General features: G+C 37.0%; 1 protein-coding gene across 4 annotated transcripts in view; it reads right to left on the bottom strand.

Annotated features, from left to right (window-relative positions):
- RHOH (ras homolog family member H) overlaps window positions 1-23,980 on the bottom strand; it is a 79,588-nt gene that overhangs the window by 5,328 nt on the left and 50,280 nt on the right. Inside the window, exon 6 of one of the 4 annotated variants that reach the window (XM_072620549.1) lies at window positions 1-22,984. The exons of the other annotated variants lie outside the window; for them this stretch is intronic. Within the exon in view, the coding sequence (XP_072476650.1) occupies window positions 22,968-22,984 (17 nt within the window). The 3' untranslated portion in view covers window positions 1-22,967. The remainder of the gene's footprint in view (window positions 22,985-23,980) is intronic. 4 annotated transcript variants of the gene reach the window in all.

Raw genomic sequence — 23,980 nt, 5'->3', positions numbered from 1 at the left:
AGAAAAAAGAAAAAAAATCAGACCTTCTCTGGTATGGAGAGCTAAAAATTTTTAAGCAAATTTCCAGATCAAGAGGGCACTGATCCCCTTAACCCCCACAATGCAGAAGGGATAATTGTACAGCAATACAGGTGTGTATTGGCAGATATTTAACAATCCAACTGGGGTGGGGGGGGGGGAGGAGGAAATACATGCCTACACTATTAAGTTTCATTTGTATTATCAAAATTTTCCCAAGTCTAAATACTCAATAAAACTATAGATCAAGTCCTGATTTGTAGTTTCTGATTTCTGAAACAAGCTGGTTAGAGCTGTCTCCAGCATCCCCCTGCCCTCACCCCACATATCCAATCACTTGTCAAATCTTGTCATTTCACAACAAAATTCCTTTCCCTCAATTTACAAAACCACTAAACTTGGGACCAGGTCCTTAATCTCCTCTTCTCTAGACTATTTTAATTGCCTCCTAATTGTTATTCCTGACACAAATCTCTCCTGACTTCAATTCAGACTCCACACAGCTACAAAAGTGATTTTTGCAAAAGAACAGGGTCACTGCCTTACCTTACTCAAACTCCAATACTTCTCTGTGAGTTTAGGATCAAATACAAAGGTCTGTATATACTTAGGTGGAAGAGTGATATAGCACTTAAAATCCTGGATTTGTGGTCTGAGAGAACTGGACTCAAATTCTGCCTTTGACACTAGGTGATGATGCCACCAGGCCAAATCACTTCACTGCTCTGAAATTCATTCTCCTCAATTACAAAATGAAACAGTTGGATCAGATATCATCTAGACATGTATAAAATCTACGTTTTTATGATCCTATGGATGCATTATCAGCCTGATTGAATGGCGGTTCTTTGAAGACAAGACTGCTTAATCTTTCTCTTTGTCTACGTCTGGCACGAAGTAGGTAATTAATAAAAGTCTGTTGACTGAGTGATTGATGATCTTTGCTGAAAGGACTTATCAATGTGGATACTCCTTCCAACCCTGCAGATTACAGCTCATTCCCAGTCTCAGACAATGCAACTCATCTCCACGTCCTGTAAATCCACTGAAGAGATAGAGACTTTCCTCTCAATCTCTTAACATTACCCAAGTACTAATGCAGCATGCAGTCTATCCATGTGTTATTATTCCCTCTATAATTCCTTTTAAGTTATCTCCATCTAGACATAAAGGTCTTAATTTTGCCTTCTACCTATTGACTTCCTGCAATAAATGTGTTTTTTTACCACCAAGACATATTTTTCCATTGTTCCCTGAATGATCCATTAAAGGGGACAGAAAGTGAACCAGAGACAATTCCAGTGGCTTGCCATTACTTTAGGAATTCAGTGAAGCACCCAGTCTGAAAGAGATCTATGGAGGGGCTTGCTCAGACACAGCCTTATGCATATATTATGTTGTACTCATTAAACAAACATTCAGAGTAGAGCATTGAAAAATAATGTTGTTTTAAAATATTCTCTGAAGAACTTTCCATAACAGTCCTCAGAATTCAGATAACAGCGATCTAGATTAAACAAACAGTCATTAGTGTCTGCTTCAGCAAACACTGGTGTTATTTCAGCCTTCAAGGAGTCTGCAGGTCTGACCAAAGACAGGACTTCACCTTTTTTAAAGTTTTTTATTGACTCCCACAAGGCATGATTTCTACAGTTCAATCCAATTTAATTCAAAGATGCTCTACAGGCACAAAGAAAAAATGCAATGTATATAGTCTAGAAAAATGTTTATTTGAAAAATTCATTTATATCCACTTACTCACTGTACTAATTGGTTAAATGAATTAAAATAAAGCTATACTAAAGGATTACATATAAATTGAGAGCAGCCTGCATTGATTTAAATGTGGAAAGTTTCTTGAAGCAATTACATGGGAATGGAACTCTAGAAATTCAAGGGAATTCTTTGGTAAAGGACATTTTGATCTCTCCACAATCATTCAGTCAACATGTATTAAGTACCTACTATGTGCCATGCCCTACAAGACAATCCACTGTAAATGACAAGTACCCCCCAAAAACCAACCTGGAACCTGTATAATTATAATGACCAAGGTGGGACACAGAGAAGTGTTGACTATAGGTAGGAATATTGTCTCAGACTTTAGTTGATTTACTTCGCTATACTTGGTAAATTTTGCTAAACAGTTTTTTTCTTTTTTTTTTATTCTTTGTCACAAGGAAGGTTCTCTAGGTAAAGGAGGTGAAGAGATATATTCCAAAATGAAGGTGACATAAAACCAAAAGATATCAATAAATTTTTTTCATATTTATTGATCAATAAAAATGATTTTATTTTTACTGCTCAATAAAATTGTTAATTATTAATATGAATTTGTCTTCTATAACAGCAAAGTGAGAATCATTTGATAAGAATAAGGGAAATATTTATAAAACCAATGAAATCCAAGAGGTTGAGAAAAATGTGCTCGAATGAAGAAAAAGTTACTTGAATCTAAATATAATTCTGGAGTTATAAATTCAGATTTCCCATCCCAGGGCTTTAAGAGCACCCAACAGATTACCCAACAGAGCTCAGGGAGGCCTTAGAGCCTAAGAGTGACATAGAATCAAACAGTTAACCAAGCTTCAAGAGTCAAATGTTCATCATATGACACTTTTTGGTTTTATCTCAGGGCAAACCCTTCTGGAGATATTCTCTTTATAAGGGGTTTTCAGAAAAGCTAAATCATTGGAGATATTTCAAAAGAAATTGCTATCTAGTGGTGGAAACCAGTTATGCTGAGCTTCTGATAAAACTGTAGTTTGGCTATATGAGTAATGAAAAGCCTCTGCTTATCAGGCCACCCATATCTCTGCTCTAGAACTACCCAGGATTTAATAAGTTTTGAAATGCACTATTTCTCTCTCTTCTTCAAAACAGGTCAATTTTCTTTCCCTTTCTTCAATTCTTTCTAATCATAGACAGGACTCTCTAAATATGATGTCATCACACACACACGCTGTGCACACACACACAAACACAACTGTTTCATTGATTGCAAGCATTTAACTTTCAAGATCCTTTTCTCCATCACTACAAAATTAAACAATCATATACTTAGCTAAGATTAACTACATTTCTTGGGGAATAAAATATTCTCATTCATTTGCCTTTTGATTAAGTAAGTATTCCTAAGCAAAAAAGTTTGTTTTTTAAAATTTCTCTTTCAATTACTGCATTGAAAATCTTTCTAATTGGGAACAGTAAAAGAAATTATGTTGCTTGAATATAATGAAATGCTGATATACTATAAGAAACGATAACTGAAAAATTCAGAGAAGCATGAGACAACTTATATTAACTGATATTGGGATGTAAATGTCATACAACAGCATTAATAGAAAGAATAAATAAATGCAGAACCAGATACCTTGTAGTAATCAATAAGCCAGGTCGCACAGAAGAGTTAAGAAAATGCAACCTTCTTCCTTCTTTTCAGAGGCAGGGGAATGAAACATTTTATACACCATCAATGAAAGTTTTTAAGAAAATCTTGCTAGAAATATATTTATAGAATGTTCCTAGCTTAATAAAGTATAGTGAATGCAAGTGAATCTTTGATCATTCTGAATCATGACATACACAAAATTCTGGATGTCCATTCTCATTATACTAAAATAAACTTGCAGGTGTGGAAAATACAAATATATCTAATTTCAAATCATGAATCTGATTCTGTAAAAAAAAAAAAATAGACAGTATTTAGGAAAAAAACAAAAGGGAAGTTTAACCTACCCAGACCTCTGTGCACAGAGATTGTGTTGAGCGGGAGGAGGATTGAGTTGGACTAATCTCAGATGCCAGGCTAAAAATATTACTGTGGAGTTGAATATTTTACATCTCTAGAATTTGTTGCGAGTCCTTCTTTGCAGGTATTTTATGGGCTGTGGGGTAAGAGCTAAGCGTATGGGAATCTTTCTACTCCGCCATCTTGGCTCCTCCCCTGAATATGTTATATCTCAATAATGGAAGTCATCATGAAATGAATTTAGGTGGGACAATTCAATAGACAGTAGGTTTGCAAGAGTGATTAGTTTGAATGACTTATATGAAAATATGTTTTACATGACTTCTTATGCATAACTGGTATCAAATGCTCAACTTCTCAGGGATGGAGGAGAAGTCAGAGAGAGAGAATTTGGAACTCAAAATTTTAAAAACAGATTGCTTAAAAAATTTACATTTAATTGAAAAATACTTAATGAAATAAATAAAAATAATTTTTTAAAAAATAGGCTGAACCTAAAAAGATCTGTCTATTTATAGTTTTGTTTGTCTTTTGGGGGAGAGCATTTTAAAAACTAATTGTTACTATAAACTCCTGTTTGCTTGTAATTTACACTTCACATTTGCATAGTACTTTACAGCCAGGCTTGGCTGCACACTTGCGATTCCTGCTTCTGGGGAGGTCAAAGGCTAAAGGTCACTTGAGTTCAAACCAGTCAAGTAGATGGTGTACAAAGTTTGACACAAACAAGGTGAGCCACTGGATTGCCCAAGGAGGGGTGAACTGACCCAGGTTGAAAAGGAACAATCCTGTCATAGCTCCCAGCAAATCAATAAAGGGATCAGGCCTGGAGAGTGACCACAGCATTTCTAGCTTGAGCAAGATAGGAACACCGAGGCTCCAAAGCTAACAACATATTACATATTACAACCTAGTTCAATACGTAATGTGAGTTATGGATGAAGGAACTAGCTTCTGGGACTAACCAAAGTAGGAAAACTGAGATTAAAACCCATGGTCTCCCATTTCAGTGCTTAGCACATAGTAGGTACTTTATTGATTGATTATTTATTGATTGACTAATTCCAAGTCCAGGGTTTGTTCAAGTGCACTTTGTCCTAAAGTGTCCTAAATACTACTTCCTTAGTCCTAAAAACTTGGAATTGTGAAGGAAAAATGCATTTGGTTGTAGTGGAAAGCAAAAAAGTAGGAGACAGGAAATATTGATTCTATTTTCAACCCCTCCCCCTCCTCACTTTCCCTGTTTGCTCAGACAGCTCACTTAAACTTATCTGCATTTATTATTTGATCTGTAAAATGGGTAAAAGGTATGCCTCACCAGCCTCACAGTGTGCTTTTAGGAATCCTATCCTGGAAATGTTCTCTCTTCTCACCTCCTCCTGCTAGTTTGCCTAACTTCCCTTAAGACTCAGCTCAGATTACACCTTCTGATGGAGACCTTTCCAAGTCTCCTCAACTGCAAGTGCTTCCCCAATGAAATTACCTTCATCTAGTATGTGTGTGTATACGTATATGTATATATACACATACATATACATACACATAATATGCGTATATGCACAGAGAGACACATAGAAACACACAGAGAAAGAGCGTATTTCTTATATACTATAATTTATGTAAGTGGTAGAGTGGGCCCCACATGTGTAGGGAGGACTCACATTTGGTAGTAGAGAATGATCTGTCATTGTATGGCTCAAGACAAGCAGAAGAGATGTCTCAAGCGTTTTTTCCTCACATCTTCTCCAAGGAAGACTTTCATTCCTGCCAGGAAGGGAAGCAGGTGGCTGGAGCTGGAGGCCACCACTCTGCTTTCCTCAGAGAGAAAGGCAGTACCAGACTAGAATTATATCTATCTGTTCCCTTAAATACTGTTTGTCTAGGGGACATGATTGGGTTCGAGTTAGTTTTTATTGCTTTGTTATTTGGGGGAAAGGAGAACCCAAAGTTCTATATCCAAGGCTTGATCTCTTTCCTACCTAATAACAGTACCACAATGAGCATGTGGACAGTAGCAAAGAAGCTCATTTATACAAGTCATAGGAAAGCAGAGTCAGAAAAGTTATGCGTAGGAGAATATGTACCAGACAATGCAGACTGAAGCTCTCTCATTAGGAGCAAGGTAAATCAACAAAGAGAGAGGATCCTGGATCTCACTCAAAGAGAAAGTCCCTGAAGTCTCTAGTGTAGGAAGCTGGGGATAGGGACATGATGGAGACTGCCAGCTCCTCTCATGTCTTTCTAGAGCCCTTTTCCTTCAGCGACCTGAAGTGAGGTTGACCTCTTCCATCTTCTCTCTCGAAGCTAGAAGCCAGAAGTGCCCGAATGATGAGTTCTCAAAGAAGGACACCTAAGAACTGGAGGTCTCCATCTCTTTAATGTGAGGTGTTAGCACTATTTTTTTAAAATTTTAATTGTGATTGTTATGCATTGTTGGTTCTGATTGACTGGATTCTCATTAATTGAGGTTGTATGATTGGGATAACAAGCCTGATATAAACCTTGGCCATCTTGCTAAGACTCTCCAACAACACATTTCAGTATGTCCAGGGTTGATTCATCAGTTCACAAAGAATAAAGCCAAGGATCAATCTACTTCCAGGAGTTTGGGGCAGGGTGCAGTACTGACAGCAGCCAATTAATTCTTTAAAGGAATTAATTCTACCCTAAGAATCATCCCCATTCACGTTACAAGGAAATTTTCACATCACTCACCATTAGTGTCTGTATCAGTAGTTTTCAAATCAGATCTTTTCTAGCTATTTAGCAATAAGCCTGTAACTTTAGACCCTGTGAGGCAGGTTGGAGGCTGGGATAAAGGAAGGGGGTTGTTTTGTTTAGAAAGAAAAAAGAACCCAATGGACATTAAATTTATTGAGTGGAGAGTGTACAATAAATGTGAATTTTCATTTTTCATAGGCATTATTTGCATAAATGTGTGTGTAGTTGTCAATTTCCACAATAAAGAGGTGACAAAACTTTTGTCTAGGCTTCTGAAATAAGGCATTTTGAAGTAAGGCATAAATTGAACTTACTGGATTCACATTTCTCCAACATATACAAGGTTTACAGAATTGTGATTGAAGTATATAGATTATCTTTTGATCTGCTTTTTACTAACATTATTTCATACATTCCATACACTTGCGAATTTCAACAGTTGTATTTATAGTATGCCATATACAGATGCATATATGCATATATGTGTGTGTGAGCATATGATGCCATCCTAAGGAAGGCAGTGCAAATATTTTAGTGAAAAAGGTCTCAGAACAGGATCAGGAGATCTGGATTCTGGTCCCTACCATACCACTATCTCACTGTGAGACTTTAGTTACTTTCCCTTTCTGGGATTTGATTTCTTCATCTATAAAATGAAAGGTCTGGGCATCCAGATCACAATGACCACAATAATATAAAGGAAAACAGCATTGAAAGACATCCGAACTCTGACAATGGCTCCCAACAAATATGGTGAAACATATGCCCCTCCTCTTGGCTGAGGCAGTGGACTCTGAGTATGAACTGGGGCATGTGGCATCAGATGCGGCTAATGGGACACTTTGTTTTGTTTAATTTTATTGTCATAAGAAAGGATGGGGGGGGAGGAGAGAGCAGGGAGAGGGAAGTGAAAGGGATATAGACAGATCAATGGATATTCATATACATTTTAAATATCAATAAACATTTTCAATGCTTTTCAAATTGAAACAAGAAAAGGTTAGAAGATATGATCGCTAAGGTTGCTTTCATTCTATGATCCTATGTGTCAAAATGAGTTTGCTTAACCTTTTAGTGGAGCAGTTGGGAGATTTCCAATCATTCGCAATTATCAGTAATGTGAAAAATACCTTTTTTCCCCCTCTGTGGTTCTATTTCCAGAAGTGGAATTACTGAGTCATGGAGTATTGGGACATTTGTGTGGAGTTCTTGCTATCTCTTCACAATAGGCTCTCTTCTGCAGGGTGAAAGAAAGCTTTCTGAAAGAGAGAAGTTCCTGCTGTGATGGAAATCTTACTCTCTCCTACGACTGGCAAGGAACCTCTCCAGGCTCTGTGGGGACCCAGGGAAGAGAGCAGGTGGGCTATGAGTCAACATAAAAGAGGTTTCTCAGAGGGAACCACTCAGGGAATAAACATTAGTCAGGAACAGGATAGGAAAGCCTCCAGAAAGTAAAAGCCTGAGCTTTCTGGAAGCAGTTTGAGGAAAAATATATGTGAAGATGACAATTATCCACCAGTATGGAGCTCCCTGGGACAGTAGGTGGTGCAGTGGATAGAGCACTGGGTCTGAAATCAGGAAAACCTGAGTTCAAATGTGGCCTCAGATACTTAAGCCTAGGCAAGTCACTTAACTCAGTCTCAGTTTCCTCATCTGTAAAATCAACTGGAGAAGGAAATGGCCAACCACTCTAATATCGTTGCTGAGAAAACCCCAAATAGGGTCTGAGAGTCAGATATGACTGAAATGGCTATACAGGAATAACCAACATGGTTCCCTGAACTCAAGCAGAATCAAAGTCATAAAGCTAGGATTTCCCCTCCTTTTACAGAGACCCATGAAGATTAAATTTAGATCCAATCTCAGATACTCACAAGCTATCTGCCTCCTGGGCAAGTCATTTAACCTCAGTTTACCTAGTTCCTTCATCTTTAAAATGGGGATCAGAAAAGCACCTACCTCCTAGGATTGACATGAGGATCAAATGAAATAAGAATTATAAAGCACTTAGCAGAGTGCCCAGCACATAAGTACATACAAATAATATTTTTATTTTTGTTAAGAAACTTACTCAAAGTCTCATGGGTAATAACAATCAGAGGCAGCATTTGACCACAGGTCCTCTGGTTCCAGAAGGAATGCTCTTTCCACTGTACCATGATGAACCTGCAAGCTTTAGACTCCAGGATGTACAGTGGGCATGAGGCAAGAACTGTTATCTTAGTCAAGAATATAGACACAAGATTCTTTTTAATCACCTGTAGTTTTCCCAAATGTGAAGGAATAGTGATGATGATCATGATGATCATGATGTTTTGGTCCAGGTTCATATATGTAAATTTCATTGGTATGGCGAACTCCTCTCCACCAAAGCAGAACAGCAATTCTTCTGCAATTTACTGTCCTTGTTGTCTGAGAAGTCCAGCAACTTGTTCAGGACGACCAAGTTCAAATGTATGTGTCAGCAGAAGTTAAACCCAGGTGTCTTGACCCTGACACTGACTCTCTATCCATTCAAAATCAGGCTTACCACAAAGTAGTCGTGGAGGCCTAACAGTAACAACAGCTTATCTTTCACAGAGCACTCGATTCACAAAAACCCTGCCAGTAAATGTGTATTCTGAGTTATACTTAGTTTAAAGATGAAGATGTTAAGGATCAGAAAGGGAGAGTGACGATCTCTAAGGTCCCTCATAGCTCTGAATCCTAAGATTATCTATTCCCTACAGTCATAGGGAATGCCATTGATTATGGAACTGTTCATGTGAAATACAGAAACTCAACAACAAATGGAATTCTTGAGTATAGGGAATGGGATCCCTAGAATTACAGACTCTTGGGATTAGGAGGAACCTTAGAAGTCATCCGGGTCACCCAGTATAGGAATCCTTGCTCCATTATCACAAGCAACTAGTTTTCTAGACTGTGTATGATCGCATATTTATAGAGCTCACTGCTCAGTACAGCAAAGCATTCTATTCTGAGATGACTCCAATTGTTAGAAATTTCTTCATATTAAGAGGAAATTTGATTCTCCATAACCACAATCCATTAGTCTTTATTCTAGAACTAAATAAAATAAATTTAATTTCTCTCCTGGATAATGATTGTTCAAACATTTGAATGTCACTATTATGTGGATGATAATTTTCTTCACTCAAACAAGAAAACAGTTGTGGAACTGAATTTGTTTTATCTATTCTCCAGCCTGGCTTTTGCCATGGATTTACAAGGATACTGTGAAATAATCTTATCAAAAAAGTCAATTGTGTTTAGTTTGATGAGATGCATTTTTTATTAATGCCATTCTCTCCTAAAAGAAACCTTAATATTCAAACCTGCTCAATCATCTGTTCTAGAATTTTTACCAAAAAACTGCCTTCAACAGCTTACTGGTTTCTGTAAACTTCCTCTCTCCTCCCCCCCTTTTAAATTTTTTTAAAAATGGAGACTTTTAACTATTTCCAGACTTCTGGCCCTGGCCTTTCTCCATTATTTCTCAATAACTTCAGAGAGTGATTGAGATTGCATCTGTAATTTCCATCAATAATCTAGTCTATAACCCACCAGTGAAGTCATCTCAAGCTATTAAATGCTCTTTTACAAACTTCCCAGTCTTGAGACCTCAATTCCCTCTTTATATATTATTTCTTCTGTTCTTTCTGACTTATTGATGAAAAAGATGGATCATGATTTCTGTTAACATTTTCCTGGAGCATAAAGTCTAACTTTACTTTTTCTTTTTCTTGCTTTGAACATATTTTAATACTTTCAGGATTTGTGAGGTTGCTGACCTAAGGACTTCTTCAACCAATACGGATCATAATTCATCTATATAACTAGCATGTATGTAGCCCTTTAAGGTGTACAAAGCACTTGTCCTATGTTATCTCATTTGATTCTTACAACAACTCTGTGAAGTAGGTATCATCATTAACTTTATTTTACAGATGAGGAACTGAGGCTGAGAGATATTAAGTGACTTGCTCAGGGTCACATTGCTAAGTAAGTTTCTGAGGCAAGATATGAAGTCAGACCTCTCTGACCCTAAATCCAACACTCTATCCACTGATCCACATAGCTTCCATGACTCAATGTTATTTAGTAAATGATTGCTGAGAGTACGATGGCTGAAAAATGTATCATCCTATGACTGTTAAGGTGATGAGCCTTTCCTAACTCAAGTAGGAGGAACCTCAGACCACTGGGCTCACATTCAAAGTCCTTTTCAGTCTGGGCAGAACTGCCAGACCATGTGTTCTGTTCAAATAATATTGAAATCCTGCTACTTCAGAAAATTTGAAAATAGGTTTTTTTAATTTTTTTGTTAATTTTTTCTTTCCTTTCTTTTTTCTTTTCCTTTTTTATTCTTTCTGTCTCTGTGTGTCTCAGTTTGTCTGTCTCTCTCTGTTGATACTTGTAATTCTGATATACTTCTGTCTCTCCCTGATATTTGTAACTGCATAGGCACCTTAACATCAAATGGTATTTAACAAAGCAAGTAAGAGTTTCTGTCCATAAACACCAAACACGGTACAGAGCAGAGGGTAGGTCTCGGCAGATGGTCTGGGACAGTAGACTGCACCAGGCCAACCCTGAATAAGTGTACAAAACTCATACAAAGCAAATTTCAAAATTAACTTGCAAATCTAATAATACGAAGTTTCATATCCATTTCAATATCCAGGTAGAGATGAAAGAAAAGACTTCTGGTTTTCATTCTGTTGTTCTCTAGAAACTATGTTCTACCTCCCAATGTAATGAAGGCCTCTGTTTCTTCATCTGTTAAATGGAGGGAATAAACTAGATTGATTCTAAAGTCCCTGTCAGTTCTAACAGACAAATTATTATTCACTGAGTTCCTTAGAAAGTGGTCTTGCCAAATGTCCATGTTGAAGTTGCCATAGTAACCTTAGTGTTTGCCTTTCTAACTGATGTGATTATAACTCTGATCTCACTTTGCTCTCTCTGCAGTTTTAAACACAAGATGGTTCCCTCCTTGCAACAAGGAAAAGAAAGTGACAACATAAAAAAACTTTTAGGGAATAGCACTGGATTTGGACTTTTGATTTCCTCAGTATAGAAGAAATTTCCTCTGTCCATTCAGGTCGATGCCTTTTCTGTAACTTAAAATCTTAGAAAACTTGTTAAAAACTCAAAAATTTATTTTTTAATAAAGAGGCAGAGTAGAGTAGTGGAGTGAGGGCTAAGGCTTAGAATCAGGAAGACGTGATCTCTGCCATATGCTAGCTTTGTTACTCTGAGCGATTTAATTGATTCTCTGTTGCCTCATGTCACTCTTTAAGATTGACAGTTATGGACAAGTTGAAGATCTTATTAGCAGAGGAAATTTCCACATCGAGAATTCCCCATACACATGTTATTGCAAGTACAGACTGGAAAAAAAAAAAAAGATGTACATGAGATTGGAGTCATAGACCCAAGCAATTTAGAGGGTAAAAAAACATTTCTTTTAAAGTACCTTTTCACTGGAAGGATATGGACAAGGGTAGAAAGCCTCTTCTAGCAATTTCTGAGTTTCTCCTCAGCTTCAGGTTGCTCTTTGACCAATAAGATCTATGGTCTATGTGTCTATGGTTCTAATAGACCTCTGAAAGGTTTTCCTAGGGTTTTCTCACATTTTCAAGCCACCAGTTGGTTATGGGGACAGTAACATCCCCTTGTCCTTGCCTATAAATCATACAGAAGATGGTCACCCTATTCTGGCTAGCTTCAGCCTCCATTTTTCCCCTTAACTCATTATTAGAGAGTATAAGTGTCTTGGGTATTCTTGACTTCCTAATAAGTCCAAGGCCCTACTATGACTCAACAGCATAGAGGGGGAGTCACTAGCTCTCCCTTTTTAAGCAACATTTTAGAGCTAGCAGGACTTTAGGTCATCTAATCAAGTCAGCAAGGATTTATCAACTATCTACAATACACCAGACACTGTGCTAAACACTAGGGATATATAAAGAAAAATAAAAAGCTCCCTTCAAGGAGCTCACAATCCAGTGGAGAAGACAACATGCAAACAACTACATTCACACAAAATGCAGACAGAACAAGCTGGAGATCATCTCAGGTACTAGCACTGAGCGGGACTGGAAAAGGCTAGTCGCAGAAGGTGGGACTTTTAGCTCAAACTCCATAATCTTATAGATGAGAAAGCTCAGAGGTCAAAATAATTGTCCAAGACCATACAACAAATTAATAGCAGATCTAGGACCAAAATCCAGGTTTCTTTACTGTCAGGACAGTAACTTACTAATAATATCCACATTTATTATTTTTAGCAATATTAATTATAATGAATTTATGTGTTTTAAGGTTTATAAAGCACCTATCTCACCACAGATTCAGGGCAGAGAGGAGAATTTTTTCATTTGGTTCTAGTAGTGACTGAGCATTGAATAAGTACCAGGAAGCAAACAATAACTGTGTGGCTCTCGGCAGAGCAACTTCAGTATCCCAGACCAAAGGTAAACTGGTAGTTCTGAACTTGCTGAGTCTCCAAGCAATCTAAGAGTGGCTGAGTCAGGTAGCCAGTCTGTGGAAACTCCTAACCGGAAACAAACCAACACATTCAAACCTGGGTCATAAACTTGCAGAAACCTAAGATCAGGAGGGCAATGAACAAATCTCCCTTTCGATCACATCAGTTTAAGGGCACTGGAAGTTTTCAGGTCCCCTGTTAGAGTTGTGAAAGCAGCCAAAGTATGTAAGAGCACAGAAGTTCAGGCCAGACAATCCCCCCAGTCCTGGGGGTATGCAAAGCCAAGACCAGTAGAAAGTTCAAAGTCAAGAATTAAGCTAGAAGAATGAACAGACAAAAAAAGAACACAACCATAAAGAACTATTATAGTGAAAAGGAGGTTCAAGACCCAAAGAAGAGAATGACTAGTAAACTTCTACAAGTAAAACTTCAAAGAAAAATGCAGCTTGTCACAAATCCAGCAGGAAGTTCCAGAAGAGCTAAAGCATTAAAGGATATGTATGTATGTGTGTGTATAAGCACACTCACATACATATACATATATGTGTACATATATGTAACATATATTGCATGCATACCCATGGAAAACAGGAGAAAAAAATGAGAAAAGAAGCAAGAGGTAGGGAAGAAAGAGAAGAAGAAAGAACTAACAGTTTGGAGGAGAAAAAATGGACAGAACATTACTGAAGAAAATAACTCCCTGAAAATCAGAATTGGTCAAATGGAAGCTAATGAATCCATGACATTAAGAAATAATAAAACAAAGTCAAATGACTGAAAAAATAGAATAAAATGTGAAATAATTCAAAGGAAAAGCAAATGACTTGGAAAATAGACCAGGGAGATCATTTAAGAATGACTGGACTCCCTGAAAGCCATGAACAACAATAAAAGAGCCTAGATATCATATTTCAAGAAATCACAAAAAAAACCACCTAGATATCTTAGAATCAGAGACAAAGTCAAAATTGAAAGAATCCACTGGTCACCTCCTGGAAGAAATCCCAAAATGAAAATTCCAAGGAGTATTATAACCAAAATCCAGAGCTCTCTAATCAAGGAAAAACTAATGCAAGCATCCAGAAAGAAAGAATTCAAGTACCAAAGAAACACAATCAGGATCAGAGAAGAGTTAGCAGTCATATAAAGAAGGAGAAATCTTGGAATATGATATTCCATATTTAAAGGAGCTAGACTTACAATCAAGAATAATCTACCCAGCAAAATTTAATATAATCCTACACAATGAAGGGAGAAGGACATAAGAAACAGAAAAGGAGACTGAGAAGGAATGGTCAGAGAGTTTGGAGGAGGATCAGGAGAGATCAATATCCCAAAAACACAGAGAAAAGAAAGTAAGGAGGAGAAGTTGATCAACAGTATCAAAGCCCACAGAGAGGCCAAGAAAGATGAGAATGAGAAAAGGCCATTTGATTTGGTGATAAAGAGATCATTGGCAACTTTGGAAAGAGCAGTTTCAGTTCAATGAAGTCAGAAGCTGAATTGCAAAGAGGTAAGAACTGAGAGATATGAATAAGCAGTTTTCCAATAAAGAAATCAAAATAATTTATAGCCATATGAAAAAATGCTGTGAATCATTCTTGACTACAGAAATATAAATGAAAACAACCTTGAGATATCATTTAACACTTACCAGATTGGCTAAAATGATTGAAGAGGAAAGCAATGAATGTTGGAAAGGATGTGGAAAAATAGGGACACTAATTCATTGTAAGTGGAATTGTGAACTGATCCAATCATTTTGGGGAGCAATCTCGATTATGCCCAAAGAGTTATTAAACTGCCTATACTCTTTGACCCAGTAATATGACTACTAGGTCTATTTCCAAAGATGTTTAGGGAAAAAGGAGAAAAACTTATACATTCTAAAGTGTTTATAATAGCTTTCTTTGTAATGGCAAAGAAATGGAGGTTACAGTGGTACTTATCGATTGGGAAGTGTCTGAATAAGTTGTGGTATATGATTGTGATGGAATACTACTATATGACGTATATGAAACGATGGACTCAATGATCTTAGACAAACATCAAAAGACTTGCGTAAAACAATGAAGAACAAAATGAATGAAACCTAGAGAGCATTGTATACACTAACAGTGATATTGTTTTAAGAATGGCATTGATCAAGTTAGTCATTTTTACTATTTTAAATATCCAAATTAACTATAAAGGACGTATAAAGAAAAATGTTGCATACAGAGGATCTTATCCCAATGCTGCATACAAATATCTGCACACAGAGAAAGAATTGCAAATAGAAGTTTGTGTAGAATAATTTTACATATATACATGCATGTGTGTATATACACCTGTTTGTGTCTCATGGTAGCCATCTTGGGGGTAGGGAAGCAGAAAAAAATAAATTTACATGAAATCTTTATTATACATATAAAAGGAATAGGAAAATGGAAAAATACATTTACAGTTTCATTTATAATCATTTTTATTATATTATGTTATGGATGTGCTTGTTTTATTCCATAAATTGAAAATAAAACAAAATAAATGTGGGGGGAGGAGAAGAGAGAGGAAAGGAAGAGGAGGCATCTATTATGGACAGTCTTCTCAAGATCAGATACAAAAGGAAAGAGAGATATGGGATGGGTTCACTCCAGTGAATTTCTTCTCTCCCTTTCCAAATTTCTGATAGTGCTTGGCATGGTCCTCCTTTGCTCTATAAATAATACCCCCTCTATACTCCTTTATTAGATAATAAACTCCTTAAAGAGGCATTTTTCTTTTTTGTATGTTCTTCTAACCCTTCAGATATTTACTGAACACAAAAAATTGAGACTTTTGGAATTGAAATAACTTTCCAAAAAGTCACATGGTTATAAGTGTCAAAGACAGGTTACTACCCCAAGTCTCCTGATTCAGTCCCCATCTTTTCATTATGTTGTGATGTTCATTCATAATACTCTTACGTATATAATGTAGAGATTTTACATAATACACTTATTCCTATAGTAAAGGCTGATTTCTTTCCTCAAAAAGTTTTTGTTGCATGTGCCCATACTTTTCATTCAACTATGAAAATCCTACTTTGCTATTAAAACATAAGACAGTTTTTCTAAGAATTCACAAATGGGATGCAAACACACATACTCCCTTTTTCCAGCATCTCATTAGTATCCATCAGAGCACATTATATCTTTTAGGGGACAATAATTACTATTTTGCATACTCTTTCCACTTTGAGTATATGGTACCTATCAACTTAGAGTTTAACTTAGAGTTTGGGACAGCTAGGTGGTGCAGTGGATAGAGCACCAGTGCAGGAGTCAGAAAGACCTGAGTTCAAATCTCACCTCAGACACTTGACACTCACTAACTGTGTGACCTTGGACAAGTCTCTTAATCCCAATTGCCTCATCCTGGATCATCTCCAGTCATCCTGATGACTATCTGGTCACTGGATCCCGATGGGTCTGGAGGACAAGTGAGGCTGGTGACCTGCACAGCCCTCTGTCACTCGAAACAAAGTCAAGTGCAAGTCATGTCATCATTTCTCTGATGGCATGGTCTTCTTCAGCAACGAAGGACAAACACACATATAAACTCAGAGTTTAATCAATTTAACAAGTTGCTTTATCTACAAATAAGGATAAGTTACAGTGAGCACAAAACCCCACACATTCATCTAGCTTTCATACACACAAACACACGTATATGTCAAGGTTCTAATCATGGGTCTGCTACTAACAAAGCAACTTTAGATGTATTCTCATTAGTCAGTCAGTCAAGAAGCATTTATTAAGCATCTACTACCGGGCATTAAGCTAAACAATGGGGATGCTAAGAAAAACAAAAGATAATCCCTGCTTTCAAAGACCTCAGTCTAATGGGGAAACTGTACAAATAACAAAGTACAAATAATAAACGTGCAGGATAAATAGGAGATAGTCAACAGAGGGAGTCACTAGCATGAAGGGAGATCAGAAAAGTCTTTTTGTGGAAGGATTTTATTAGGGATTCAAAGAAAGCCAGGGAAGCCAGAAGGCAGAAATGAGGAGAGAAGAATTCCAGGCCTGAGAGACAGTCATGAAAATGCCTAGAGTCAAAAGATGGAGTGTCTTGTGTAAGAAACTGCAGAGACCACTGTCACTGATCACACAGTGTGGGGGGAGTACAAGGTATATGAAGATTAGAAAGGTAGAAAGTTGCCTGCTTATGGGGCCCACTGTCAACTTAGTCCCTTCAACTAGACCAGCAGCTCTTAACCATTTCTGTGTCACCGACCCCTTTGGCAATCTGATAAATTCTGATATTCTCAGAATGATATTTTTAAATACATAAAACTAAATACATAAGATTACAAAGGAGCCCAATTATAATGAAATTCAGTTACCAAAATATGTTTAAAAAAATAGTTCACAGATCACAAGTTAATAACTCCTGATTTAGATGAAAACATCTATATCCATAGATTAGATAGATAGAAAAAATAGATGGATAGATATGCATGTATTTGTATCTACATGCTAGAGATGGAATAATTAATTACCAACACACCTATCACATTTGTAACATCATGCATCTTTAAGGTTGGAAGAGACATTAGAGATGAAATCATCTAGCCCAGGGTTGGGAAATCTGCAGCCTGAAGACCACATGTGGCCTAAATCCAAACTTCACAGAACAAATCCCCTTAAAAAAACTATTTGTTCTGTAAAACTTGTACTCAGTCAAAAGGCTGCACCCAAGGACCTAGAAGGCCACATGTGACCTCTCCACAGGTTCCGCACCCCGATCTAGCCCAAACCTCTTGTTCTACAGACAAGAAAAAGCCCAGAAAATTTTCAGGGACTTGTTTTCTAAATTAGTGAGATCTAATGCAAAAATTCTTCTTAGCTGCTTAATTTATTGCTTGCATAGTTATTGGTGCATATGTAAACATACAATGACATTATATTCCTAATGCATAAAATTCTGACAAATATAAGATATTCACTTTTCATCTAATGTGGCTTTAGACAGGATCTGCTTTGAATTGCACAGTACTACACAATTTAATGAGAGCAATGAAAATAGAGAGATTTAGGGGTACTGAAGGATAAACCTGAATAGAAATTAGAGCAGATGCATTTTTTTTTTACTCAGCAACTATGGTCTCTGTGGCATTTTCCAGTTCTCTACAGGAAGTGTGAGGGCAGGAGCAAGTAGAAATAATACAACAGCCATGCCAACGAAATATGATTACAGCTTACTTCTTTAAATATTTCTTCAATTTTGGGGAAAAGGCAAAAGGGAGAGAGGAAAAGGCAGGAGCACTTCTCTGCTCATTCAAAAAACCTACCCTATGCAAAACATCATGCTGGGTGCTTGGAGAAATAAAAGGATTAAATATGACGCAATGCAGCCCTCATGAATCTCACAGTCTAGAGACACCACTCCTGCTTTATTTATCTCATTCAGAATTATAGTGACAGCTCAACCATCAGCACCATAATCCCAGCATTGGCAGGCTTTATCCACTTGATATGATTTGGGTAAAGAAAGGGCTCCATCTCCAAAGCAAAGCAAAGCAAAAAAACAACCAACCAAAAAAAAAAAAAAAACACCAGCTAATCTCCATCATCTGTTAGGTTGATGCTTTAAATTTTTTTATTTAAAAAATTAAAAATAGGCAGCTAAGTGGCATAGTGGACCAAGCACTGTAGCTGGAATCAGGAAAATCTAAGTTCAAATCCAGCCTCAGACATTTACTAGCTGTGTGACCTTAGGCAAGTCACAACCTCTGCTTTCCTCGGTTTCTTTAACTATAAAATGGGGGTAAAAATAGGAATAGTACATACCTCATAAGGTTGTTATAAGAATCAAAATGATATAATATTTGCAAAGCATTTAGCACAGTGACTGACATATCCATAACAAGCATTTTATACATATATATGTGACATTTGCCAGTTATTATTATTATTTATATGCAAGTACTACTTGAAACCAAATTTCTTAACTTGATGCAAATTAATTCAAGAGACATAGTGGGGTGGTGAAGGGAAATAGTATATCAGTAGACAGGAAACCTGGGCTCTAGTCCTGGGTCTTCCACTAGCCAGCCAAGGGACCTTAAACAAATGATTTCACTTCTTGGGGCCTCAATTTATTCGTCTAAATGAAGAGGTTCAATTATGTTATCACAGAGGTTCCTTCCAGCTGGATTAATCTATAATATGATCCATATCAGATCCTAATGGGTTTGAATACGGATAAGGTTGAAAGATCCAGAAAGCACAATCACCTAACTCTATCACATTCCATTTTCCCTGGCTTTTCCACAAGCAGTGGTTCCAACCAGATCCATGACTAGTATGTGTGTGTGCATGAACATAAACTAGATCCAGCAAATGATCTTCAGAAGACCTGAGTTCGAATCCCAGCTCTGCCATTTACTACCTGTATTCCTTTGGGCAAATCACTTAACCTCTCTAGGCCTCACTTGACTTATCTGGAAAATGAGGTGTTTGGACTAGATGTCATCAAAGGACACTAAGCTCTAAATCCATGATCCTATAATAAGGGAGAGAAGCCTAAACCAAAGGCAGTTCCAGCTTAATTACATTCACTTTTCAAGGCTTATATAGGTTCCAAGCAAAGAGACAGCTAGGTGGTGCAGTGGATAGAGCACCAGTGCAGGAGTCAGGAGGATCTGAGTTCAAAATCTCACCTCAGACACTTGACACTCACTAGCAGTGTGACCTTGGGCAAGTCACTTAACCCCAATTGTCTCATCCTGGGTCCTCTCCAGTCATCCTGATGAATATTTGGTCACTGGATTCAGATGTTTCTGGAGGAGAAGTGAGGCTGGTGACCTGCACAGCCCTCCCTCACTCAAAACAAAGTCAAGTGCAAGTCATGTCATTATTTCTCTGATGGTCTTCTTCAGCAATGAAGGATAAACACACACACAAAGTTCTAAGTAATTACGTGACTTCATTTAGGGATGGTGATTACATGGTTCTTCAGTGAAAGTCCTACTATGTCTGTCATTTATGAACTAATCTAGCTAAATTTAGAAAGATATATACTCAACCTGGGAAGACTTATATGAACTGATGCAAAGTAAAGTGAGCAGAACCAGGAAAACATTGTACACAGTAACAGCAACATTGTATCATGATCAACTATAAAAGAGTTTGTTACTTTAACAAAGACAATGATCCAAGACAAATCCAAAGGACTCATGATGAAAAATGCTAGCCACCTCCAGAGAGAGAACTGACAAACTCCAAATACAGATTGAAGCATAATTATTTCACCTTCTTTATTTTTCTTCTGTGTGTCTGTGTGTCTCTGAGTGTACGTGTATGTGTTTTCTGTTGTAACAGGGATAATATGGAAATATGTGTTGCCTGACTTCATATGTATAATTAATATCGTATTTCTAGCCTTCTCAATGGGTAAGGGAGAGATTGGTGGTAAGGAACAGAAGAAAGACTTGTACCCAAAAAATTGGTTCACACAGTGATGAATCTGGAAGACAACAACTCACATAGAGTGTCAAGGCATAGAACAGTTCTAACCTGAATCTGAGGCAACAGCAACGCAAATGAAATCACAAATTGTTAAAGTTTTGAAGTTTTTAGAATTGTGGGTGATACAGGACATAAGTTCTAAGACTATCATCTAAGAACAATTCTCTAGCCAATTTAAAGTATACTGAACTAAATTAAATTCAACAAACTATCATTGTTAACGGACCTTCCTAAATCTGTGACTGATTAGAGGGAGAACAAGCAACAGAAATTTTCAACAAACATTGTGGTGCCCTGGGAGAGCTGCAGAAGATGGCCACATCTGTTTAACAAGTTTAGAAGACAGAACATAAATAAGATGAAATTGCTTCAAATATCATCATGGCTATCCATGCCTTTCCATCTCTATTTCCCAAAACCCCACACCTCTATCAGGAATCTCTGAAGGTTTTCTAGAAGAGAATGTGACTACAAATGAGATAATATATGTAAAAATCTAGGAAGCTAAGTGGTACAGGAGAAACAAATCACTATACTTGGAATCAGAGATGCCTGAGTTAAAATCCTGCCACAAACACTTTCTAGCTGTGTGATCCTGGCAACTTGCTCAGTCTTTTTCAGCTTCAGTTTACTCATCAGCAAAATGGGGGAAATAATGGTACCGGCTTCCCAGGGTGGTTATGAGAAGCAAATTAGATAATGTATGTAAAGAGCTTTGTAAACTTTAAGCCACTATATGTTATTAGTTATTATTAAAATATTTTATAATTCTTAAAGCACTTTATAAGTGTTAGCTATTATTAAAAGAGTTTTGTGAACTTTAAAGCACTTTATAAGTGCTAGCTATTATTAGTAAAAGAGCTTTAAAACCCTTCATAAAAGTTAGCTATTATTATTGTTTTGTGAACTTTACAGAACCTTATGTTACCTATTATTAATATTATTATTATTAAGTCTTTCGCAAACCTTAAATGCTATATTTAATGTTTAACAATTCATGAAGATAATATTGATGGTGACAATTGTAATAGTGTATATCTTTTACATGCCTTTTTAATTTTCAGGTCCTAGTGCAATACCACATCAAGGTTGGGAGTTTGGGACAGTTCCATTATAGAGCAAGGGAGATTCGAAAAGTTGCACTTATCTGAAAATCACTTAATAGATGTCTTTGAGAAAATGCTCAATAAGTATTTGTTCATTGGTTTGAATCACTCTGGAAGCACAGCACTAGGTTGGAGATCGATGCCCACTCTGTTTGCCAAGCTTCTTGACCTCTCCTACACATGGCTAAGCAATGAATTTAGACATTGGGGGCATAATTCTAAATAAGTCTCTCTGAGAAGAGACTTTCAGTAAATATACTCCCAGACTGTGCAACTTGCTTCCCGTTTTTATTTATAGTGATCCATCTGTCTCTACTTCGAAAACCAAGCAAATATTTTCTTCTTTTCATACAGAAAATGGCAGGTTTTGTGTGTTTATTTAAATTATAATGCCATACATAAGAGGAATGAAGGAAGACTGAAAGATTAGGGGAGAAGCAGGGGGAAGTAAGAGAGAGACTTGAAAGGAAGAAGGGAAAGAGAAGGAAAAAGGAAGAAAAGAGGAGGGAGAGGGAAAGGAAGAGAAGGAAGTGAACATGGGAAAAGACTATATAAACACATTTTATAATTAAATTCTGGACTCAAGAATAATTTCTTTTTTCTATCATTAATGTCATTTGAGAGCCTCATGCTAGCAAATGTTTAGCCATCTTTCACTTATTTAATAAATCCTAACAACATTTATTGTGCTAGGCCAAGTTCCTGTCCTTCACACCACCACCACCTCTTCTCCCCCATCTCCAAACCCCATGTAGGTTAGGATAGATCTGGCCCTTAAAAGGCAAAGAAGCTAACACTAAGACAAGATTGGTCCAGAGGGCTAAGACTCAAACCTGGTGGTTGAGGCCATTTCCTGGAAGTCTCAAGGCTTTCTGTTCACCTAAGGGCATAAAAGGCCTTGAAAAGTAACAAAAAGTAGTATGAGTTAGAACTAAATGAGTATCACTTGTTAAATACTTACTGAAATCCTCTCTAAGTTATGGCTAAATAAAACTCTTTTTGATACAGGTATACCTCACTCTTGTGATTTACTTTATTGTGCTTCGTAGATATTGCATTTTTTTTTTTTTACAAATCTAAGGTTTGTGGAAATCCTGTGTCAAACAAATCAACCAACACCTTTTTTCCAACGGCATGTGCTCACATCATATCTCCATGTTACATTATGGTAATTCTCACACTATTTCAAACTTTTTCATTCTTCTTCTTCTTATATCTGTTATGGTGATTTGTCATCAGTGATCTTTGATGTCACTATTGTAATGGTTTTGGGGCGCCATGAAGCACTCTCATATAAGATGGCGCAGTTAATTGATAAATGTTGTTGGAGTTCTGACTACTCCACCAATTGGCTGTTGCCCCCATCTTTCTCCCTCTCTTCAGGCCTTCCTATTCCCTGAAACACACAAAAGTACTGAAATTAATTAATAACCTTACAACGGCCTCTAAGTGTTCAGGTGAAAGAAAGAGACCATCAATGTGGCAAACTTCATTGTTGTCTCATTTTAAGAAATTGACACAGCCCCCCCCGGTTTCCAGGAACCACTCCCCTGACCAGTCAGCAGTCCTCAACATCAACGCAAGAACCTAAATCACTAAAAAGTTTAGGACTAGCTGAAGGTTCGAATGAAGTTTAACATTATTTAGCAGTTAAATATCTTTAACTAAATATATATACTTTTTTTAGATTTTCACATTTAATAGATTAAGATATAGTGTAAATAAAACTTCCACAAGCTCCATGAAACCAAAAATTTTGTGTGACTTGCTTTATTGCAATATTTGCGTAACTGCAGTGATCTGAGACTGATCCTGCAATATATCTGAGGTATTTTGTAATTTTTGTAATGACCTGCTACTATCCTATTTCATTCCAATATTGAACCTAAACTAACAAAGCACTAGCCTGAGTCAGATCCATTTCACCCCACCTACCATAGGCAAATCCTCTGCTAGATGTTGTATCAGGAGCAAGTTATGATCCAAACAAAAATGAAGTACATCTGGCATCTGCCACTGATCCATGCTCTGATCCTCAAGAGTAGAAGGGAGGGTAAGTGAAGAATTAAAGTTGATTCTTGCTAGAAGAACACAGTGACTGTTAGCAAGGTTACCTAAGGTAACCATATGTCCTACATTTTCTGTGCCAAAATGTACTTTTAGCAAGTTTTTAGGAAAGAAATATCATTGTCAGACCAAGTAATGCACTAGGAGACATAAAATGTTAAAGGACTGGAAGGCTCATGGCAGGACATTGATAAGAATAGTTGAAGATAAGAAGATATGGACAGGTTAATATGGAGGACAGTAGGAGCAATATGGAGCTAATTCCACCAACCTTCTGAATAATAGACACACACTAATGAGTTTTGCTCATTTTTGTTTACCAAGG

Source organism: Notamacropus eugenii, chromosome 6 (assembly GCF_028372415.1).
Source record: "Notamacropus eugenii isolate mMacEug1 chromosome 6, mMacEug1.pri_v2, whole genome shotgun sequence".
Classification (NCBI taxonomy): domain Eukaryota; kingdom Metazoa; phylum Chordata; class Mammalia; order Diprotodontia; family Macropodidae; genus Notamacropus; species Notamacropus eugenii.
Note: the sequence above shows the minus strand (reverse complement) of the source record. Positions and strands in the feature narration are given on the sequence as shown.